The sequence below is a fragment of the Amphiprion ocellaris genome, chromosome 2, assembly GCF_022539595.1.
Source record: "Amphiprion ocellaris isolate individual 3 ecotype Okinawa chromosome 2, ASM2253959v1, whole genome shotgun sequence".
NCBI classification, from domain to species: domain Eukaryota; kingdom Metazoa; phylum Chordata; class Actinopteri; family Pomacentridae; genus Amphiprion; species Amphiprion ocellaris.
Window position 1 is genome coordinate 21,423,266 of NC_072767.1, and position 20,690 is coordinate 21,443,955.

Sequence of the window (20,690 nt, forward strand, 5' to 3'; positions counted from 1 at the left end):
TTTAGAGTGACATCCTATACTATGACATTTTTAACCCAGACTATACTCTGACGTTTCTTGAGCGACATGCTATGCTATGACGTTTTTAAAGCGACATGTTATACTATGACGTTTTTAGAGTGACATGCTATACTATGACGTTTTTACAGCGACATGCTATACTATGACGTTTTTTGGGTGACATGCTATACTATGATGTTTTCTGGACCAAAGGCTATACTATGACGTTTTTAGAGCGACATGCTATACTATGACGTTGTTTGGACCAAAGGCTATACTATGAGGTTTTTAGAGCGACATGCTATACTATGACGTTTTTAGAGCGACATACTATACTATGACGTTTTTTGGGTGACATGCTATACTAAGACGTTTTTAGAGCGAGATGCTATAGTATGACGTTTTTAGAGCGACATGCTATACCATTACGTTTTTTGGGTGACATGCTATACTATGACATTTTTAGAGTGGCATTCTATACTATGACGTTTTTAGAGCAACATGCTATTCTATGACGTTTTTAGAGCGACATGCTATACTATGACGTTTTTTGGGTGACATGCTATACTATGATGTTTTTTGGACCAAAGGCTATACTATGACGTTTTTAGAGCGACATGCTATACTATGACGTTTTTAGAGCGACATACTATACCATGACGTTTTTTGGGGGACATGCTATACTATGACGTTTTTAGAGCGACATTCTATATTATGATGATTTTACAGTGACATGCTATACTATGACGTTTTTTGGACCAAAGGCTATACTATGATGTTTTTAGAGCGACATGTTATACTATGACGTTTTTAGAGTGACATGCTATACTATGACGTTTTTAGAGTGACATGCTATACTATGACGTTTTTAGAGTGACATGCTATACTATGACGTTTTTAGAGCGACATGCTATACTATGACGTTTTTTGGGTGACATGCTGTACTATGATGTTTTTTCGACCAAAGGCTATACTATGACGTTTTTAGAACGACATGTGCAGTGTCAGACCATGTCCAGGTGAAAAGAACACTATATAAAACACATTTTCTATAAATGTAGTACATACCTAAAAATTGCAGACTGTCAACGATCTAATTTCCAATGGTTGCCCCATATAGACTGCTGCTGCTGTATACAAATGGTATTTTTGAAAAAAATTCAAACTGTGTTTGACTAAGCGGAAAAAAAAGAATTCTCTCAATTTTGTATTTGCATATGGGTCACTGTTGTGTTTTTGCAACTGCTGTTAAAAGATTTACCCTGCAGTTAACATGTACCATGTGCATTAAACTTTGTTTTTACTCCAACAGTGGAAGGTAACTGGGGGTCTTGGCTACCATGGAGCCCATGCAGTGAGACCTGTGGTAAGGGTATGCAGTCCAGGATCCGGCTATGCAACAACCCCCCTCCAGCATTTGATGGGCCGCAGTGTGAGGGCACAGACACACAAACACAAGTGTGCAAGGAGAGGCCATGTCCTGGTAAGGGCATTATTATGCTTTGAGAAACATTTTCCTTTTCACCAAGTGGATGTAAGAGTCATGGCTAAAAGCAGATTTTAAACAGATATTAGATGATTCATATCTTCTGCTCACCAGTGGATGGAAAGTGGTCGTCCTGGGTGAGCTGGGGAGCCTGCAGTGTTTCCTGTGGAGGTGGGACCAGACAGAGAACACGCCTCTGTGCTAGCCCCACGCCTCAGCACGGTGGCAGGCAGTGTGAGGGCAACGATGTGCATATTGACTTCTGTAACAGCGACCCCTGCCCCAGTGAGTTATTTTTATTATTTATCTTTTATTCAGTCTTGCTACTTTTATATCACAAATATCCTGCATATCTTATCCTGTGTCTTTATATCCATTTCTTTTCTTCTAACCTTTTTTTTTTTTTTTTAACCACTTTATCTCAGTCAATGGTAACTGGGGTCCATGGAGCAGCTGGGGCAGCTGCAGCAAGACATGTAATGGAGGTCAGATGAGGCGCTACAGGACCTGTGACAACCCCAGACCTGCTAATGGTGGGAGAGCTTGTGCAGCTGCTGATACACAGATACAGAGATGCAGCACAGTCAACTGCCCCGGTGAGTCGGCATGTTTATGAGTGTCAGGGTCAGATGTCATACATGCTCAAACAAATGCTTAAAATGCTCTTCAAATGAAAAATGAAGTGTCTGTAAATGATACTTGTCAATGGAATATGCCTGTTTTTGTTTTATTTGGAAACATGTAGAATGTGTTTTTAATTACTCATAATTATAAACTGTGTGTTCATAGTTTTGAAAGTATCCCAAAAAGACTAAATTGCTTGTCGACCATTTGCGTGATGGTATGTATACTGTATGACTGCTTGTACAACTTACTTACTATGTGTTTACGGGGTGCATCATTGCAGTTGATGGTAACTGGGCTTCATGGCAGCCTTGGGGAGAATGTTCTGCTTCCTGTGGAGGCGGTGAGAGGACACGTGTTCGGCTCTGCAATAGTCCATCTCCCAGTAACGGTGGCCGGCCGTGTCCAGGAGACTCCACCCAGCTGTCCAGGTGTAACACGCAGGCCTGCCCAGGTAAAGCATGTCATAAAAGTGCTGTAAGTGTGTGTGGTTCTTTATACACTTGCGGCATTTACACTTAAATACCTTCTTTTGTTGTCAGGTGGGCCCCAGAAGGCTCGAGGAAACATTATAGGGAACATCAATGATGTTGAGTTTGGCATCGCCAGCCTTAATGCCACCATCACAGATAGCAAGTCTGGCAGCAAAATCATCAAAGCCACAATTTCTAATGTACCGAGGACATTAGGTCAGTCTTCCAATGGTTTCATACCACACTGCATTAAAAAGTAAGTTGTCCTCTTGAACTTTCTTAGTGTAACTAACTTTAAGGCCTTTAAATTCAAGGGCCTGCAATGAGGAAGCTCATCTCCATCCTGAACCCCATCTACTGGACCACTGTGCAGGAAATAGGGGAGGCTGTCAACGGCTACACGCTAACAGGAGGCGTCTTCAGGCGAGAGACGCAGGTGGAGTTTGCTACAGGTACCAATGTCTGTGGGTTGCTTATGAAATAATGAAAACTTTACACAAACGCCTGTTAGATTAATAGGTTGACTAAGAAGTATGATGTGATTGGACGTTGCCAGGTGAGATCCTGAGGATGACCCACATTGCCAGGGGCCTGGACTCTGATGGAGCGTTGTTGTTGGACATTGTAGTCAACGGACACATCTTACAGCTGCCTTCACAAGCTGACATCAGCATCAAGGTACATGGATAAAAGACTGTAAATCATTTATCACTGTTTAATGTTTTTGATTTACTAAAACTGCACTGGCTTTTTCAGCTGTGATTCCACATACTGTTGCTGCCAGCATCACTATGACCACAACTAAAAACAGCAAGTTTCAAGAAAATTCTTTGATTAAATATCAGTGTTTAGACACAGTTACTACAACAACATAAATATTAAATAAATAATTTCTCTTTTCTTGTAATTTAAGTAATATTTACTTGCCTGTTTACTGTTCTGCTTGCCATGATTTTTCATTTTCATGCCCTGCAGTGTGTTTTTCCTACAATGCAGACGGTTTGGGGTTTTTTAGTACAGTATGGAAATCCATTCGCAGATGCTTTAACTATGCAACAGATTAGTAATCAATGACAGTGAACACTTTTACTTGCAAAAAAAAAATGCAATCTTCTGTGCCCATGTAAGGTTTTTCAGCCAAATCTTTCAAATCTGAACTTTCCAGTTGGCTGTCTGACAGATAGTGACACATTCTAAATTTTTAACTGTGTTTTGGAAAATGTCAGCAACAAAGGTAAGGATAATTACTGTAATTAGCCACAAAGTAATGTTTTTCTCCCTCACTGGGCTCTCTCAGGACTACACAGAGGATTACATCCAGACGGGCCCCGGGCAGCTCAATTCAATTCAATTCAATTTTATTTATATAGCGCCAATTACAGTCAAATTGTCTCGAGACGCTTTACAGAACCCATATGCCTGACCCCCAGAGCAAGCCAAAAGGCGACAGTGGCAAGGAAAACACCCTTTTAACAGGGAAAAAAACCTCGAGCAGAACCCGGCTCTAATGTGGGGGGACCCATCTGCCTGCTGGCCGGGCGGGTTGAGAGGGACAGAAGAGGTAGGGAGGTAGAGATAGAGGGGTAGAGGTAGAGATAGAGGGACACAGATAGAGGGGTAGAGATAGAGAGGTGGGGGGGTGGGACACAAGGACCATAAAACACAGCCACACATCTGAAGCATCCAGCATCCAGCTCTGGGACCAGGGACACTCGGAGAAAGGACACAGAAAGAAACAGAGTGAATGTAATGCAATAATGGTATATATAGTAAATACATAGGTAGTTAGAGAAGGGCTCAGTGCATCAAGAGAGGTTCCCCAGCAGTCTAGGCCTATAGCAGCATAACTAGGGGCAAACTAAAGGGACGTCAAGAGGGGAAGTCAGTTGTGCAAATGAAAACACCAGCATACCCCGTCAGGGTCCCCCAGTCAGCCCTAACTATAAGCTTTGTCGAAAAGGAAGGTTTTAAGCCTGGTCTTAAAAATAGAGAGGGTGTCCGCCTCCCGAACCCAAACTGGGAGCTGGTTCCACAGGAGAGGTGCCTGATAACTGAAGGCTCTGCCTCCCATTCTACTTTTAGAGATTCTAGGAACAACAAGTAAGCCTGCAGTCTGAGAGCGAAGAGTTCTGCTAGGGTAATATGGTACTATCAGGTCTTTAAGATATGATGGAGATTGGTTGTTAAGAGCTTTATATGTCAGAAGAAGGATTTTGAATTCTATTCTAGATTTAACAGGAAGCCAATGAAGAGAAACCAATATAGGAGAAATATGATCTCTCTTGCTAACTCCCGTCAGTACTCTGGCTGCAGTGTTTTGGATCAGCTGTAGATATTTCAGAGAGCTATTGGGACAACCTGATAATAAGGAATTACAGTAGTCAAGCCTAGAAGTAACAAATGCATGGACTAGTTTTTCTGCATCACTCTGAGACAGGATGTTCCTGATTTTCACAATATTTCTCAGGTGGAAAAAGGAAGTCCTACAGATTTGTTTTATGTGCGAGTTAAAGGACATGTCCTGGTCAAAGATAACACCGAGGTTCCTCATAGTAGTACTGGAGGCCAATGTAATGCCATCCAGAGTAACTATATGCTTTGAAAGCAATTCTCTAAGATGTTTGGGGCCAAATACAATGACTTCAGTCTTGTCTGAATTTAGTTGTAAGAAATTATAGGTCATCCAGGTCTTTATGTCATTAAGACAATCTTGCAGTCTAGCTAGCTGATTAGTTTCATTTGACTTCATAGATACATACAATTGAGTGTCGTCAGCGTAACAATGGAAATTAATACAGTGCTTCCTAATAATGTTGCCTAAGGGAAGCATGTATAATGTGAACAGTATTGGTCCTAAGACAGAACCCTGAGGAACTCCATGATTAACCCTAGTATGCTCAGAAGAGTCATTGTTGACATGCACAAACTGGAACCTGTCTGATAAGTAGGATTTAAACCAGTCCAGTGCTGTCCCTTTAATGCCAATAGAATGTTCTAGTCGCTGTAATAAAAGTTTGTGGTCGATTGTATCGAATGCTGCACTAAGGTCCAATAAAATAAGTATAGAGACCAGTCCATTATCTGACGCTATGAGAAGGTCATTAGTAACTTTCACCAGAGCTGTTTCTGTGCTATGATGCACTCTGAAGCCTGACTGAAACTCTTCAAACAAGCTATTCCTTTGTAAATGTTCACATAATTGATTTGCAACTGTTCTTTCCAGAATTTTGGAGAGAAATGGGAGGTTGGAAATTGGTCTATAGTTGGCTAAAACATCTGGATCTAGAGTGGGCTTTTTAAGTGTAGCTGCAGCTGTACGCTCTATCCACCCGAATGTTCAGCATCGACAAGGAAAGTGTGCCCTACTCCTGGAACCACACAATCTCCTATGACCTGTCCAAAGGGAAGATGCCGTATCTGGTAGAAATGCTGCAGGCCACAGCCATCAGTGCTCATTATCACCCACTGGACGAGGTGTTGGAGTACAGCATCCAAGCTAGTATCACTAAAGGTGAGTAGAAATACTGTATATTAAGAGACTTCAAATTGTTTTTTGTTTTCAACCATTTTAAATTTCCTTTGCACAAACATACATTGCAATTCTTAAAGGTTTGATAAAATCATTTTTGCACCAAAAACAGAACTTTTCACAACAAGACAACACCTAACTTTGATATTCCTTCATCTGCTGGTGATCAGTGGTAGAGCATCCACTCAGAGAGAGGTAGTGTTTGGCTTTTACTGAAGCAGCAACAGGACCATTAATGTCAGAAACTTTCAAAAATCCTTATAATAGTGGTGACACTATTCATTTGAGTAACAGTTATTTAAATGGTCCCTGCAGGAGAGCCAGTTGTTCATTTAAAAATGTGAAATGGTGTCAGAAAGTTCACGAGTCACTGTCTGATGTGGCAGGGGGTATCAAGCTGTGGTGGACATTCAGCTCACATATGTAGGGTGGCAACAGTCAGCCAGTCCAGCTCTCTCTTCTCTGGCTTCCACCTTGTTTGCTTTTACTTTGGGTACTTTCCCATATAGTTCTGTAAAATAAACTTATTTTTAGTTACAACTCGCCTCCAATGTCTAGCCTTGAGCCGGGTTGTGACACTGTCTATCTATTATCTGTCTATTGCTTCAGGTATATGAGACAGATCTAGTCACTGGTCTCTTCTTAGCCGTCTGTTTTGGCACCACTGTTTGCAGCAACCTCCTCACTAGGTCCAGGCGTCCTGTCCTGATCAGAGCCCTGGATAACTCCATGACATCCGCCGTGTGTGGCCTGTAAAGGTACTTCAGCTCGGCCTTCACTACGTCCTGAGGATACCTCTCCTCTGCCTTGTCTAACCACAGCTTCAGCTGGACAGTCAAGAAGATGGACAACAATAATGCTAGACATGCCACAAAGCTTATTGTCAAAGTAACACGCGGTATTGGTGTTTGACAGGTTAGCAACCCAATAAGCACCAAAGGATATATTAAGCAAAAAACATAAATAGGTCTTCTGATTTTCACTGTTCTCGATCCCAAACCACTTGGTCTGATCTGTAAGCAGGTAGGCATGTGTAAATCCTGCTCACAGAACTGTGTGTGAGAGTAAAATTAGATTCAACCACACTTCTGGTGTAGGTTTAAGGTGTAAGCCTGGTCTGTGGCTTGCTGACTATTCAAACAAATCAAACAGGATGAGGGACTCTTTTGTAGCCCAAGCCATTGCACAATTTAATTTGAATCTTAGAAAGAGGTGAATGATTGTGATGTGGAATGATGGTCCTGCCTTCAGTTTTCCCTCGTGGTGTATGGTCACTTGTCCTTGCCAGCAATTTACTTGAATTTTTATGATAGTGATTGTGTTTGGAGTTGTGTTGCTATGTTTTGTGTTTGTTGTTTTACCCGCCTGCAAAGCAAATTTCCCTCAGGGGACAATAAAGATAAATTGATTGGTTTAGCAGAAAACTCACAAATCTTCTATGACACTCTGGAAGGCCTGAAGAAAACTCCCATGTATCTCTTTATATCTCTGCTCTACTGTATTCCAAGTCAAAAAGGCTCCAACTCAAAAACCTGATCTGTGGGTCTCATTTAAATTAGATTTATGCTTTAAGTGAACCTATGAACATTACTGACCACAGAGTAAAGCTGTCATGAAATCAGTTTACTGTTCCATTGTAATACAGCTGTCCAACCACTTCAGTAAAATTTCACTAAAAGCTGTCTCATCCATGACAAATGAACATCAAATCCATCAGTTTCATGGAGCTAATACTTAAGGCAGCAGCTTATTTAAGGCACTATATTAGCTCATGGGCAATTTTTACCAACATAACTAGCAGGTTCACAGAATATATAACAATTTGACAAACACTCTAGTATACAGAACATGTAGGTCTCCTATTGTTGTCAACTTAGAACAAACAGTATGTTAGGCAGCTAACACAATTAGCACGAGTGAACGTAGATTACCCGTTAGCCGTTTGGCTAACGTTGTCAATTCGGTTAACAATACCACAGTTTAGCATAACAGCTAGCTGCCTTTTGCTCGAAGTTAACTCACCAGCGCCAAGTGTCACCTATTAGCGGAGAAAACAGCGTCAAGTCTCTCTAGACTCAGGCGGAAAACAGCAGGAGTCCAGGTCCTCTGCAGCTCCACCATCACAAACTCAACAACGTTTCACTGATGGAGTCTCAGCTCTGCTTCTCTGACCATCAACCAACGCTAAGATCGACACAGTCTGAGGCGGGACAAACAACGTTATTGGTTACTGAAGTAAAACCACCACATTCACAACTGGCTGCTTATCCGAGTCATGAAACTAATTATTATTTCATTATCATGCTTTTACGTTCTTTTACATGTTTGAAGCCTTTTGGATGAAAGTCTCATATTTTAGCTAAAACGTTTTGGCCTTTGGCAGCTTGTTGGGTACAGATTATTCCACTGGTTGCCTAGCAACCACATGGCAAAATCGTCGAACGTGATGTCACAACCAATCAAAGCGCAACTGTTGTGACATCACAGATGATGCAATCACTAGTCTCAAAAAGGGTATAAATTGGGTAGATTCAAAGCAATAGGACCAGAAACAAGGTTGACCTGAAGACACTCTTTAGAAAAGAAGACGCTTGAGACGACACTCTCTGCAACATTAGAACCTAGCAGCATGGCAAAAGAACTCGGAATTAAGAAGGGAAGCAGACTTGGCAGCTGCCATGTGGTGGAGGATATCCTCGGGGAGGGCAGCTTTGGCATTGTAGCCAAGTGCCGTAATACGGAAACCACCAAGATAGAAGCGGTCAAAGTTAACAAAAGCGAAGAAGGTGTTCTGGAAGTGGCGATGGATGAAATAGCCATCCTGAAACGGCTGCGCCGTTTGAACACAGACACATCCAACATTGTACAGTGCAATGGATTTTTCTTTGACAAGGAGAACATATGCATAAGCTTTGAACTCCTTGATCTCAGCCTTCAGGATTACCTGCAGGAGAAAAACCCCAGAGGTCTAACCACTAGAGAGCTGAGGCCTATACTGCACCAACTGGCCACAGCACTGTCTCACCTACACTCCAGTGGCATTATACATGCCGATTTAAAACCGCCCAATGTTATGGTTGTAAACCGCCATGAGCAGCCACTGAAGGTCAAACTTATTGACTTTGGTGTGGCACGTCTCATGTCAGCGGTAAACCAAGGTGACTGGATGGGCACCCTCCATTATAGTGCACCAGAAATGCTACTTGGAGTACCATTCAATGAGTCAGTTGATATGTGGGCTCTGGGACTACTGATGGTGGAGTTGGCCACTGGGTGCCAACTCTACCCTGGAAAAACGGAGTATGATGTCCTCAGATTCATCTTCGAAACGCAAGGCCAACCATGTGATGACGTCCTTGACCGTGGATGTTACACTCCTGAGTTTTTCTTCAGCCAGGAGTTCGGCACATCACGCTGGAGATTCAAGACTCCAGCGGAGTATCAGCATGGATTTTGTGCGTCAGAGACGAGGAGCATGAAACTCAATTCTCTTAATGACATTGAGAAGTATATGGTGCAAGATCCGGGATACGAAGAGGATCAAAAGATCTTTGTCAGCTTGATTAAAAGTATGCTGTCCCTTGATGCAGGCAGAAGGATCACAGCTCAAGAGGTTCTGGAGCATCGCTTCTTTGCTCCCAGCCTCCATCAGAACTCAACAGACTTCAGTGCCCGAAGTCCGGTTCCGCCTCTGTCTGCTGCATCATGGGAAGAACGCGTGGACAATAACCACGAAAATCCAGCATCCTGGCAGTCGGCTGCATCGTGGGAAGAACGCATGGACTTCAACCACCAAAATCCAGCTTCCTGGCAGTCGGCTGCATCATGGGAAGAACGCGTGGACATTAACCACCAAAGTCCAGCTTCCTGGGAGTCTGCAGCGTCGTGGGATGAACACACTGACATTAATGACCAAAGTCCTGATCCATCCCTATGTGCTACATCATGGGAAGAGCACGGAGACGTCCATGACCAAAGTCTGGCTCCTTTTCAGTCTGCTTCATCATGGCAACATTACGTAGACCTTAACGACCAAAGTCCAGCTCCATGCCAGTCTGCTGGAGAAGTCTGTATCGAGATTCCACATGAAACCAACACAGACAACATCGGCTGGTTCAGACGTATTATTAGGAGGATTATGAGGGCCTTCCACACTTACATCTACTAGTGTATCAGCTACCAGCTAGCTTTCTTCACACCCCCACCCTCATTCCTCCCTCCACCCTAACCTCTACTCTATCTACCTTGTCTTCACCAACTTTTTCTACCACCCCTCACCCCCATTCCTCACCCTTCTATTCCTCACCCCCTATCATCTATCTATCTATCTATCTATCTATCTATCTATCTATCTATCTATCTATCTATCTATCTATCTATCTATCTATCTATCTATCTATCTATCTATCTATCTATCCACATATATATATGTTTTGTGTATATATATTTATATATATATATTAATGACCCAAGTCCAGTGCCATCCTTGTCTACTACGTCATTGGAGAAACATAAGGACTTTAATGAACCTTAAAAAAAAAAAAAAAAAAAAGAGGGAGAGCACAAAAACACAAACCTTTGGCTAATTGGATACTCTAAATTTGCCCCCCCCCCAAAAAAAAATAATAAATAAAAAAATAAAATAAAATAAAATAAAACAAAACCCAATCTTCATACTGCATTTGTTTGCTCTTCATGCTGCATGTGTTTGTTTGTACAAGTAAACACACAACTGTACCATATTCTGGTTGTTGATTGTTGTTGTACAAACACTGTTGCTTTTGATATTAACACATTTAAAGCTTGGAAGGTTGTTTTTTTGCTGATCAGGATTGATGTGGTAGAATAGAACTTCTTGTTCCAACAATATCACTGTTTCCTTCATTCAAGGTGCACATATTGTAGCTTGCAGGTGTCCTGCACTCTTTTTGACCACAATTTTGAAACCATTGCAATGAAAACTGAATGCATTTTCTTGTATTTGTTTACATTCAAGTTGTGGGATGTAATGTCTATGTGTGTGTGTAAATGATGCAGAAATCTACAGTCATTTCAAACCTGATTCCTCAACGCTTTATCACAGAGAAACTAGTCTGAGTAATAATTACAAGGATTCCTCTGTGTGTGTGTGTGTGTGTGTGTGTGTGTGTGTGTGTGTGTGTGTGTACGTGAAGCAAGAACTTGGATCTTTTAACATCATCTTTCTGATCTTCCATTCTATTTTCTTTTTCAGTTCAGCACAATGTTCGCATGTGACCATTCGTCATAGCTGAGTCATTCATAGTCCTCAGTTGCAGCAAGGAGCGCAGAAGTCTTACATTTTTTATAAGATCTGGTGCAATTGGTTTATCTGTCCACTTTTGAGATGAGACAAGTAGAATAAAATGGTTTTACTGAAATATCACCATTTTAAGCTTAGATTTGGCTGAATTTTCCTGATGGAACTGCAAACCACATACGATTTGTTCAGGGACTGTTGCAAAGTTCAAAACAGTTTCTGACTATTCTGTAAATGGTGTAATTTTGGTAATTTTTAAAAATAGTTACAAACATTTGTACAGTATATCTAAATAGCAAAGGGCTGTGGGAAAATACCTGCACACTGTTGTAATACTTGTGTACTTTCAAACCATTTACAGAACCTGCCCATGAAAAACTAGCCAGAAGCATTGGAGATTTCTTTTTCATTTTGTTGTAAATCTTTTATGGAACTGCACAAACAAAAACAAAAAAAAATACATTAAGGCGACAACAAAGTCATTATGTCCAGTGCTTGCCACGTTGACTAGATTTTCCCTGTTCTCTTCCAAAATAACTCTTTACTGTTAACCTGTGAACATTTTTCAGATCTTACATTTTTCAGTCAAAATATCAGCTTTATATTAGATAATTATATTACCAAAAAAAAACCAGAAATGGCTAGAAGATGAACCTGGTATCAAAACATAGGCAACAAAAAGAGACCTACCATATGTTCTGATTAATTTTGAACAACCACCTAATCTACATGGTGATATGACCCTTGAAACATTACCCAGCATGCACCATTTAAAGTTATAAAAAACATGTAACCGGTGCAGTTTTGCTACTGAAGGTATGATATACCTCTTGATATTGGGTTACAGAAAAGCTGGTTACAGAAAAAAACATGCTGAACAAAACAAGGTTTTTGCTTTAGAGTGACACAAGGGGTGAAATCTGTCCTTTTTATTTATTTATTTTTTTAACTGGTGTAGTGACTAGTGTAAAATATTAATGTAATATTTCGTGATCACAGCTGAGAGATACAGAGTGGAAATCTTGTCCTGGTGACAAATTATCTAATGAGGGAATATGCTGGTAGTTTTTCAGTCTGTTTTTTAATTCATTGCAACTCAGATCATTTGTTCTGTATATACTTATGTACACTAATTAGGTATTTTCTATTTGTAGTTATTTTGATGACTACTTGTTTCACAAATTAACTGTACTTTTACTTGTGTTGTCAGACAGAATAGATGTTACACGCATTCAGAATGTTCACTGTCAACACGGAGTTTCATTGAATCATACCAGTGTTTTTCATGCCGTGGCTCCTGTACTAAATTCACACAAACTTACCATCAGAAGTAAGTTTGTTGTATTAATTCAAAAATATTATATCAATATAATACAAACTGGTTAATTTAGTTGACCTTAACATTTTTAAATTTTAGCTAACAAAGTACAATTGTATGGAACCTGCTGACAAGAAGAAAACAGAAGTCGATGAGTACTTTTGTTTCAGTGTGTATATAATCAACAAATAAATTACGGTATCATACTACAGATGAGGTTAAAACATTTTTGAGCCCCAGAGAGAAATTAAAAAGCGACCCAGGAGAAAAATTATATAAAGTAATTAAATTATCTTTACCAACTCCAACTTCAAAGTTCTGAACACAATAATGCATAAATAGTTTTACTCATACAACTACATTATTCTTAAATATGCCATTCTGCATAATAACTTTAAGTATATTTTGATGTAAATTCTTTTTGTACTTTTACTGAAGTATAAATTTACTTGCATTTCTTGTATAACTTATAGGATAGAAAGATACAAAGAAAAAGAAGTACAAAAAATAAAATAGAACTTCAACAGACCGTTTATACCTATTTTATAGTATTAAAATATGTTGTCTGGAGGGAATGTCCCCCACTCTAAACCATAAAACAAAGGTGCCACCTAGTGACGATAGCAGGCAATCGTTTGTATGTAAATAGTATTGAGAACTCAGCACTTTTACTTAAGTACTGAATATTTCCATTTTATGCTTCTATATACTTCTACTTCACAGGATTTCAGAGGGATATTGTACTTTCTACTCCATTACATTCATATTTCAGTTATGTAATATATGATAATATACAACCATCAAGCATAACATTATGACCACCTGCCTAATATTGTGTTGGTCCACCTTTTGCTGCTAAAACAGCCCAGAGCTGTCGAGGACTCCACTGGAGCCCTGAAGGTGTGCTGTGGCATCTGGCACCAAGAAGTTAGCAGCAGATCCTTGAAGTCGTGGAAGTTGCGAGGTGGGGCCTTCATGGATCGGACTTGTTTGTCCAGAATATCCCACAGCTGCTGGATTGGATTGATATCTGGGGAATTTGGAGGCCAAGTCAACACCTGAAACTCACTGTTGTGAGTTTCAGGTGTTGACTTGGCCTCAAACCATTCCTTAATCATTTTTGCTTTGTGGCACGGCACATTATCCTGCAGAAAGAGGCCACAACCAAACGAACACACTCAGCAAACTACAGTGAAAATAACTGCATTGTAAGAAAAGAAAATGGATGGCAAGGCCCATCCAATGCTCAGCTAAAATGCAAAAAGGAGAAACTATTCTGAATAATTCATTTTGCTTTGGGTCAAGTAGTCAAATATCATTCACCATGACCAACAACATTCTGTGTCGTCACTGCAAAATGTCTCTGAGTATGTGAGTAGGAATAAAGGTGCAGGATGTTTACTTTAATCTTTCACCTCTATCAGTTTAATACCTACAGGCCCTTAACTAGATTTTATTTGTGCGCATAAAACATTCAAAAATCACCACAAAGCTTAGATTAGCATTCATACTTTTTATTTTTTTCAAAAAAGCACAAACATAAAAAAGGAATAGTTGAGTAAGGCAGATTGTACATCAGTTTGGTATGTTCCATCGTCTTCTGGCCCTCAGCTAGAAGAGCATCTCTGACTAGAAATACATGAAGAAGAAGACGTCATCAGACCTTCGTCACGTCTGTGCTCATGTAATCTATTCATTACTGCATTAGAAAAGGTATCTAATGTCTGGATACATCATCACTGATGACAGTATTCAAACATGACAACCCATGTTTAAATACCCACTGGTGATAAAAACACAACTGTGTTGATCTGTGTTTTCTGAAAAGCAAAATCCATTGAGAAAGCCCATGAGGGACCTTTACTCAGTGTTTGGAAATGAGCGGGACCAAAATTAAAACACTGGAACTGACTGACGACATGAGGAGCAAAGCTGCAACTTTTTGAACCACAACACACTTTGCTTTGAGTTCATTTTCACCACTTTGTCTTCTCTAAACACACAAGCTCAACTAAATCATCAGTGTAAGCTACATTATTCCAGGAAAGCAAAATAAATCATTTGGCAACAGACGCAATCTACCTGATAAGGCAGATAAAAGATTTCACATTTTCAGTTCTCCATATTATACAAAATGAATTCAACTTTCAGTCAATTCACGTGGGAGTAAAGGTTTGTCTTCCAGCTGCAAGACAACACCTGTGTGGACGATTAGTTCTGAAAATCCAACAGCATGAAATTAAACTCGTACAAAAATTACTGAATTTTTCCAGAAGAGAGACAAAACAAGTACAAAAGACAGGTATGAAATGCTTCAGTGAAAACTCAAAATCTCAAAAGCGGGATCATGCAAACTATAGATCTTAAATCTGTTAAATTCCCTCTCGTTTCACAAAAACAGACATTTTCTTAGCAACAAACACATCCATATTGTCAAACCTGTGAGCAGTGTTTTTAATTTTGGCCGAGTAGGGATTTTAAATCAATATTACTCAAAATAATAACAAAACAAAGAGGATAATGTTTAATCCTAGACTTTTTTTTTTTTTTTTTTTTTTTTAAAGAATCAAAGAATCTGAGCACATATTTTTAGGGTGTTTTTCCTGAAAGTACAGAGAACAGTACCAGCAGAGCCACATAAAGCCCTGTTCAGTCGCATGAGATCGTCAGACAGACGGACGATGTGAGAAACACCAAAGTGGGATTAATAAGAGTGGCGGTGGAGATGCATCGAGGGTAATAATAATCCTTAACTGGGGCAGCAGGCAGCGTGAAACCATGGATGGATGGCACCAAGCCCCTCCTCCCCCACCCTCTCCCGGGGTAAATAGCGAGCCCCCTGTGAGCAAATCCACCCCCCTCCATCTGTGACTGTGCTTTTCATGGAGACTCCCGCTGCTCAAGTGTCGCTGTGGGAGGATTTACTGACAGAGAGTCGGGCTTTTATTCCGCCAGGAGCCCTCCAGAGCTGAGATAACCCAAGAGAACGACGGAATCTAAATACTCAGAGGGTTTTCCTGAGAGGAACAAAGCTGAAACCTTCTGTGTTTGTGTGGAGGATGCATTACTAGAAGTCATGCCTGTGTTGCAGCACACGTGTGTTAGCTCGTGTGTACATCAGTGGTGCCCAACCTTTCTGATTTTTATTGCTTGAATAAAGGGAATCCACTTACATCTACTGGTTTTATGAGAAAATTTAAACATGAAAAAAGCAAAAATTGAAGGAAAACCTATAGGAATGTGCGTTTTATCCATCCACCCTTAGGTTGGAAACTACTGGCGTACAGACTGAGCACATATTGTACAGTAACGACAGGACAGTGGTGTGAATCAGCACTGACACAACTTATCTGTAGCACCCAGCAGGAGTATGATTTAGGTGACAATCATGCATAGGAAGAAACAGGAAAACCCATTTTTAACCTCGTACCACCCAGATTGTATGCTCTTGTTTAGATCTGATTGGGTTAAAAATCAGTTTTTCCTTTTAGTCCCTATGCCATCTGTTACATGAACAGCACAGTACAGTGCATCCCCCTCGATCTGTCAGTGATGTTTAGTTTGGCTGCTCCTCTTTTAGACCGTCTTCCTCGCTGTTAGTACCCTGACGATGCTGCCCACTCCTCCAGCTGCCAGAGCCTGAGGACACAGCAAGCAAAATATGGTCGGGTTATTTCCCCACCACTGAAAATGATCAAATCCGATGCAAATAAATAAATAAATCCCATTTAAGAAGTTTCAGCACACTGTGTGGCCACACGTCTGTCTCAACCTAGCCCTCACATTCACTGCACTGTCTTAAACCACAAATCCCTTCTATGGAGAATAATACTGATGTACTTTGATTCTTAAAGCTACAAATCCAACAACAAGACAGTCCTGGATGGGATTTCTTGAAGTCAAAACCAACTCCTCAAACAACAGTTTCTGCATCTCAGCTTAAGCTAGTTTTGTCTACAAAGCTCAAAGTTAACAACAAAGTCTTTCATCTGCTTGTATCATAGACAGTAATGGTGTTATTAGAAGTGCTCATCTGTTACCAGCCACATAAAATTAGAACTGCAAGGACTGATTAATTATTAAATATTTTGATAAGCCAATTATCACTTTTATGTATGAGTGGAAGTTCTCTAATTCCAGCTTCTAAAATTTGAATATTTGTAGGTTCCTTTACTTTTTTATGACAGTAAACTGAATATCTTTGGGTTGTAAGTAAAACAGGACATTTCAGGATGTCATCTTGGGCTTTTGAGAAACACTGATTGACATTTTCACTGTTTTCTGATGTTTTAGAGACCAAACAACTAATTTCTTAATCAGAAAAGTATTCAGTCATAAAAAAATCATTAGTTGAGTCAAAAACATATTTCAAAATGTGGTGAAAAGAATCAATGTAATTGAAATTGTCATGAGTGGGGAAAAAAAAGAATCCTCCTGTCACTTTGGAATTACATTCGACAGTGAGGTGGAAATATTTACCTTTTCGTGCCACTGCAGCAGGACCGCGCTGCTGTTTTCTGACGGCCTCTCAAAGCCTTTGTAGATGTATTTCATCAGCAGGTCCACGCCGTTCTTGTCCAGTGACTGCACCCCCTTCTCGATGTCGCTGCTCTTAAAGGCACTGAGCACCTTCAGCACCAGACCCTCCGCACGGTCCTGGACAGAGGAGGGAAAAAGCTGAAGACCAGAGCCGACAGGTCATTTCTAGCCTGCTTCTAAAATTATAAATCAGTGCCACGAGTCAGTCCAATTTCTAACCCGGTCAATGACTTAAATGAGCCACGATTTCAAGGTAAAAACAGAGACAGTGTTTGGTTTGTCTCTTCTGGACAGCTGTGGTGATGCTACGTTTAAGAGTATGAAGTATGTAAATATGAAGGACTCATTCTAAGCTAATAAGAACACAATGGTTCATAGTTAAACGTGACTGCAGATAAATTAAGCCACATTTTCTGAAAAACATGTTTTATTTTTGATAATACATCCCCCTAAGCTGCAGAAGTTCTCCTGCTCTGTGCTGATCAATATTTCTACTGTGTATTTCTGAGAAAAAAAAAACTTTTGGGAGGAACTGAAGCACCGAATGTCATCTCTAATTTCACCATTCAAGAGCTCATAGGTTCTTAAAGTGACATATAAAAATGCAATGATGCTCAAAACATTACTGACAATAAAAAACAAACCTACCTTAACGTTCTGGTTCTTTGTGTTGATTGGTGGGTTCTTCAGGACTGCATGTAAAGCCTCTGTGAGATTTCCTGTGCAGGGAGGGTCAAGGATGCAACGCAAGAAAGGAAAAGCCCATCGCCAAATCACAAACACTGTAAAGATAATTATGGCAGCTAAAAGCATCAAGAGATTTCAAACACAAAACCTTGTCACTAGAATCCAGTCAGACCTCTCAGACCATCAGCAGTGTTTTTAAAAACTCCACTTTCATCCAGATCTGAGGAAAGTTCTTTCTGAAGAACATAAGATTAAGAGAGGAAATTAAATAAAGTTATTTAGTTCCCACAAATATTTGTCAGGTGTGGAGCTGCAACAATTAATTGATATCAAACTATTTTGATTAATCGGTTTTAGTTAATTATGAGGGGAAAACGGTCAAAGTTCTCTGATTCCAGGTTCTGAAATTTTAGAACCTGGAATCTTATTTCCTCACATGTTACAGTAAAATGAATATTGCTGGCTTCTTGATATCTCCTCACTGCCATTGCGAAGGTGTTTATTATTTCTTTTTAATGGAAAACTCTGAATTTACTTACAATAAAATAAGCTACATCAATAAAATGCTCTGCCTTTACACAGCCCTACAAATTTTGCATTACAGTGAACTAATTATTGCTACTTCTCTTCGCAGTGTATCTTGAGTGGCCTGCAGCCCAAATGAGTAGTAGCAGAATGAATTCCCTACTAAATACACTAACAAATGGTCTAAATCAAAGTGCTAAAGCCTCATATTAGCTCTAACAAGGGTTGGGTTACTGCCATTTTTCTTACAGTCATTGCAATTCGATCAGCAATCTATTTTTTTAAGTCAAACTTCAGTTTAATACCCTCTGTATAAAAGGTATACAGCATTATCAAATAAGATGCCATTAAACAAAGGTGTGTGTCACTTGAAGAGGATGGCATGAATTAGTAAAAGCACTGAAACCTCAGTCAGACAGAACATGTAGTCCACAACTAAGGGTTTTTGCACTGAACACTCCTGCAGATTTAATCTCCAGTTACATACACGAGAGAAGAACTGATTTCTTGTGTTTAAAGGAGGAATGGAGCAACAGTTCTATCAATATGGACATGTGAGGCTAATATTGTTGAGACTGAGTTATTTACACAGGTACTAAACAGTGATGAGCCGTACTGGACCATATTTGTGGACGTGAGCTTTGGTTTTCTGTTGAAATTCTCCTCCACCATAGGATGAGGTTGAAGGACTTATCTAACGAGGAAGTGCTGCACTTTCAACCTTATAAGGCGCAGAAGACTGAAATTAAACTCCATGACAGCTTCCATGATAACAAGAAGATAACAGATTTTTAGCAGGTGAGCCAAACCTCCACTCATCTTGCTAAGCTAACTTGCAGAAGCACAGTAAAGTTGCGGCAGCATTTAGAGGCACTGCGGTGAATAAAAGCAGTGGAGGGCGAAAACCTGAACTGGTGTTTCTGCAGACGTACAGCAGCTTGCAGTGATTTTACATTACAGATGGCCTGTTTCTGCTCGGAAGCAGAAATCCCTGGAATGTGGCTGAGAGACAAGTCTGGACAGCGACTGGCCTGCTAGCTAAACGCCGTTCAGACAGCAGCTAATGAAGCAACGAGCAGATAAATGTTAGTCTGAACACAACCAGGACTACCGTTCCCCCGCAAACCGAGCAGGCTAACGGCAGCTAGCTAATCATGAGAAGGATATTGTCTGATGAGGGAGTCCACCTCTGCCTCGTCAGGACCCAGCTGGTTTTCTCCCCCGTCCTCTTCGTCCACGAATTTGTTCTCGTCGTACTCGTCCACGTCCACTCGCCTGAAGCGGGCCGACACGGTGTTCTTCGACATGTCGGCGGAGGTTTGCTCGTCTTTTTCCTGAACCACGGAGGACGGACAGTTCAAGCTGCAGTCCGGCCTTTTGCTCTCTAGCACTGCTTCTCGGCTACGGCTGTCAGAAGCAGCAGGAGGCTTCCTGGCTTCCTCCTCTTCTCCTCCTCTGGTTGGTGCGGATCACTTTGCAGCGCCGCCTGCTGGACACAGGCTGTAACTGCAGGTCAATGACTGTAATTTATGTTTCGGTCGCTAGAGGGCGATCCAACCTAAGAAATGTAACCACAGCCAGAGAACGTTCATCTACTTTATTGTATTTTCTCTCATTTATTCAGTCACAAGTCAGATCAGTTAACCTTCCTGTTGTCCTCATTTACGGGCACCAAAAAATATTGTTTCCTTGTCTGAAAAAAATCCAAAAATTCTGCAAAAAAATTCCCCAAATTTCTGAAAATTTGCAAAACCTTCAGGAAGAAAATTCCAATAATTCTTTAAAAGTTTCCCTTAAAAGTTTTATTTAAAAAAAAAAAATAAATAAAAAATCCCCCAAATTTGGCAAGAAAATTCCTGTAAATATTTTTTCAAAAAATGAATAAAACTCTTCCAAAAAAAAAATCATAAAAATATCTAAAGTGATTACATATATATCAGTAAAACTTCTAATATTTTGTTTAAGAACATTCACATAAAAATCAACATTTTATTTTGGTTGATTTTTATGTGAATGTTCTTAAGAAACATTTTTAACATTTCTTTTTTTCCACCAAAAAACGTTGAACGTTGAAAATGTGGACATCAGAAGTTTCATCACGAAAATGTTTTTTTTCCCCCACATTTTCAAACTTTAAAATGAGTCAATTTTGACCAGCAGGACAACACAAGGGTTGGTTAACATAACCACTAAAAAATGTAGATAAGCAAACTCACAAAGGGCCCCACTGT

General features: G+C 40.2%; 2 protein-coding genes across 2 annotated transcripts; one reads left to right on the plus strand and one right to left on the minus strand.

The window, feature by feature from the left end:
• The first annotated feature begins 1,001 nt into the window (after nucleotides 1–1,001).
• On the plus strand, nucleotides 1,002–6,729 carry LOC118469242 (hemicentin-1-like). The gene is made up of 11 exons (XM_055005725.1): nucleotides 1,002–1,019; nucleotides 1,313–1,483; nucleotides 1,601–1,771; nucleotides 1,912–2,082; nucleotides 2,394–2,564; nucleotides 2,653–2,799; nucleotides 2,898–3,035; nucleotides 3,140–3,261; nucleotides 3,881–3,915; nucleotides 5,925–6,094; nucleotides 6,722–6,729. The coding sequence occupies exons 2-11, from the start codon at nucleotides 1,375–1,377 to the stop codon at nucleotides 6,727–6,729; spliced, it is 1,242 nt and encodes a 413-aa protein (XP_054861700.1). The 5' UTR covers nucleotides 1,002–1,019; nucleotides 1,313–1,374.
• A 7,477-nt stretch (nucleotides 6,730–14,206) lies between these two features.
• Nucleotides 14,207–19,911, minus strand: arpc5b (actin related protein 2/3 complex, subunit 5B). Its single transcript, XM_055005326.1, has 4 exons — nucleotides 19,626–19,911; nucleotides 17,896–17,967; nucleotides 17,188–17,364; nucleotides 14,207–16,347 (listed from the first exon to the last, which is right to left on the minus strand). The coding sequence occupies exons 1-4, from the start codon at nucleotides 19,764–19,766 to the stop codon at nucleotides 16,285–16,287; spliced, it is 453 nt and encodes a 150-aa protein (XP_054861301.1). The 5' UTR covers nucleotides 19,767–19,911; the 3' UTR covers nucleotides 14,207–16,284.
• Nucleotides 19,912–20,690: the final 779 nt, after the last annotated feature.

Excerpts from the sequence above, each read along its gene's own strand:
- arpc5b (XM_055005326.1), bottom strand. The coding sequence starts at position 19,766 with ATGTCGAAGAACACCGTGTCGGCCCGCTTCAGGCGAGTGGACGTGGAC. Across the intron at positions 17,365-17,895 it reads CAAAGAACCAGAACGTTAAG|GACCGTGCGGAGGGTCTGGT; the intron begins GTAGGTTTGTTT and ends TCCTCTGTCCAG. Across the intron at positions 16,348-17,187 it reads TGCTGCAGTGGCACGAAAAG|GCTCTGGCAGCTGGAGGAGT; the intron begins GTAAATATTTCC and ends CTGTGTCCTCAG.
- LOC118469242 (XM_055005725.1), top strand. The coding sequence starts at position 1,375 with ATGCAGTCCAGGATCCGGCTATGCAACAACCCCCCTCCAGCATTTGAT. Across the intron at positions 2,565-2,652 it reads TAACACGCAGGCCTGCCCAG|GTGGGCCCCAGAAGGCTCGA; the intron begins GTAAAGCATGTC and ends TTTTGTTGTCAG. Across the intron at positions 3,036-3,139 it reads GCAGGTGGAGTTTGCTACAG|GTGAGATCCTGAGGATGACC; the intron begins GTACCAATGTCT and ends GGACGTTGCCAG.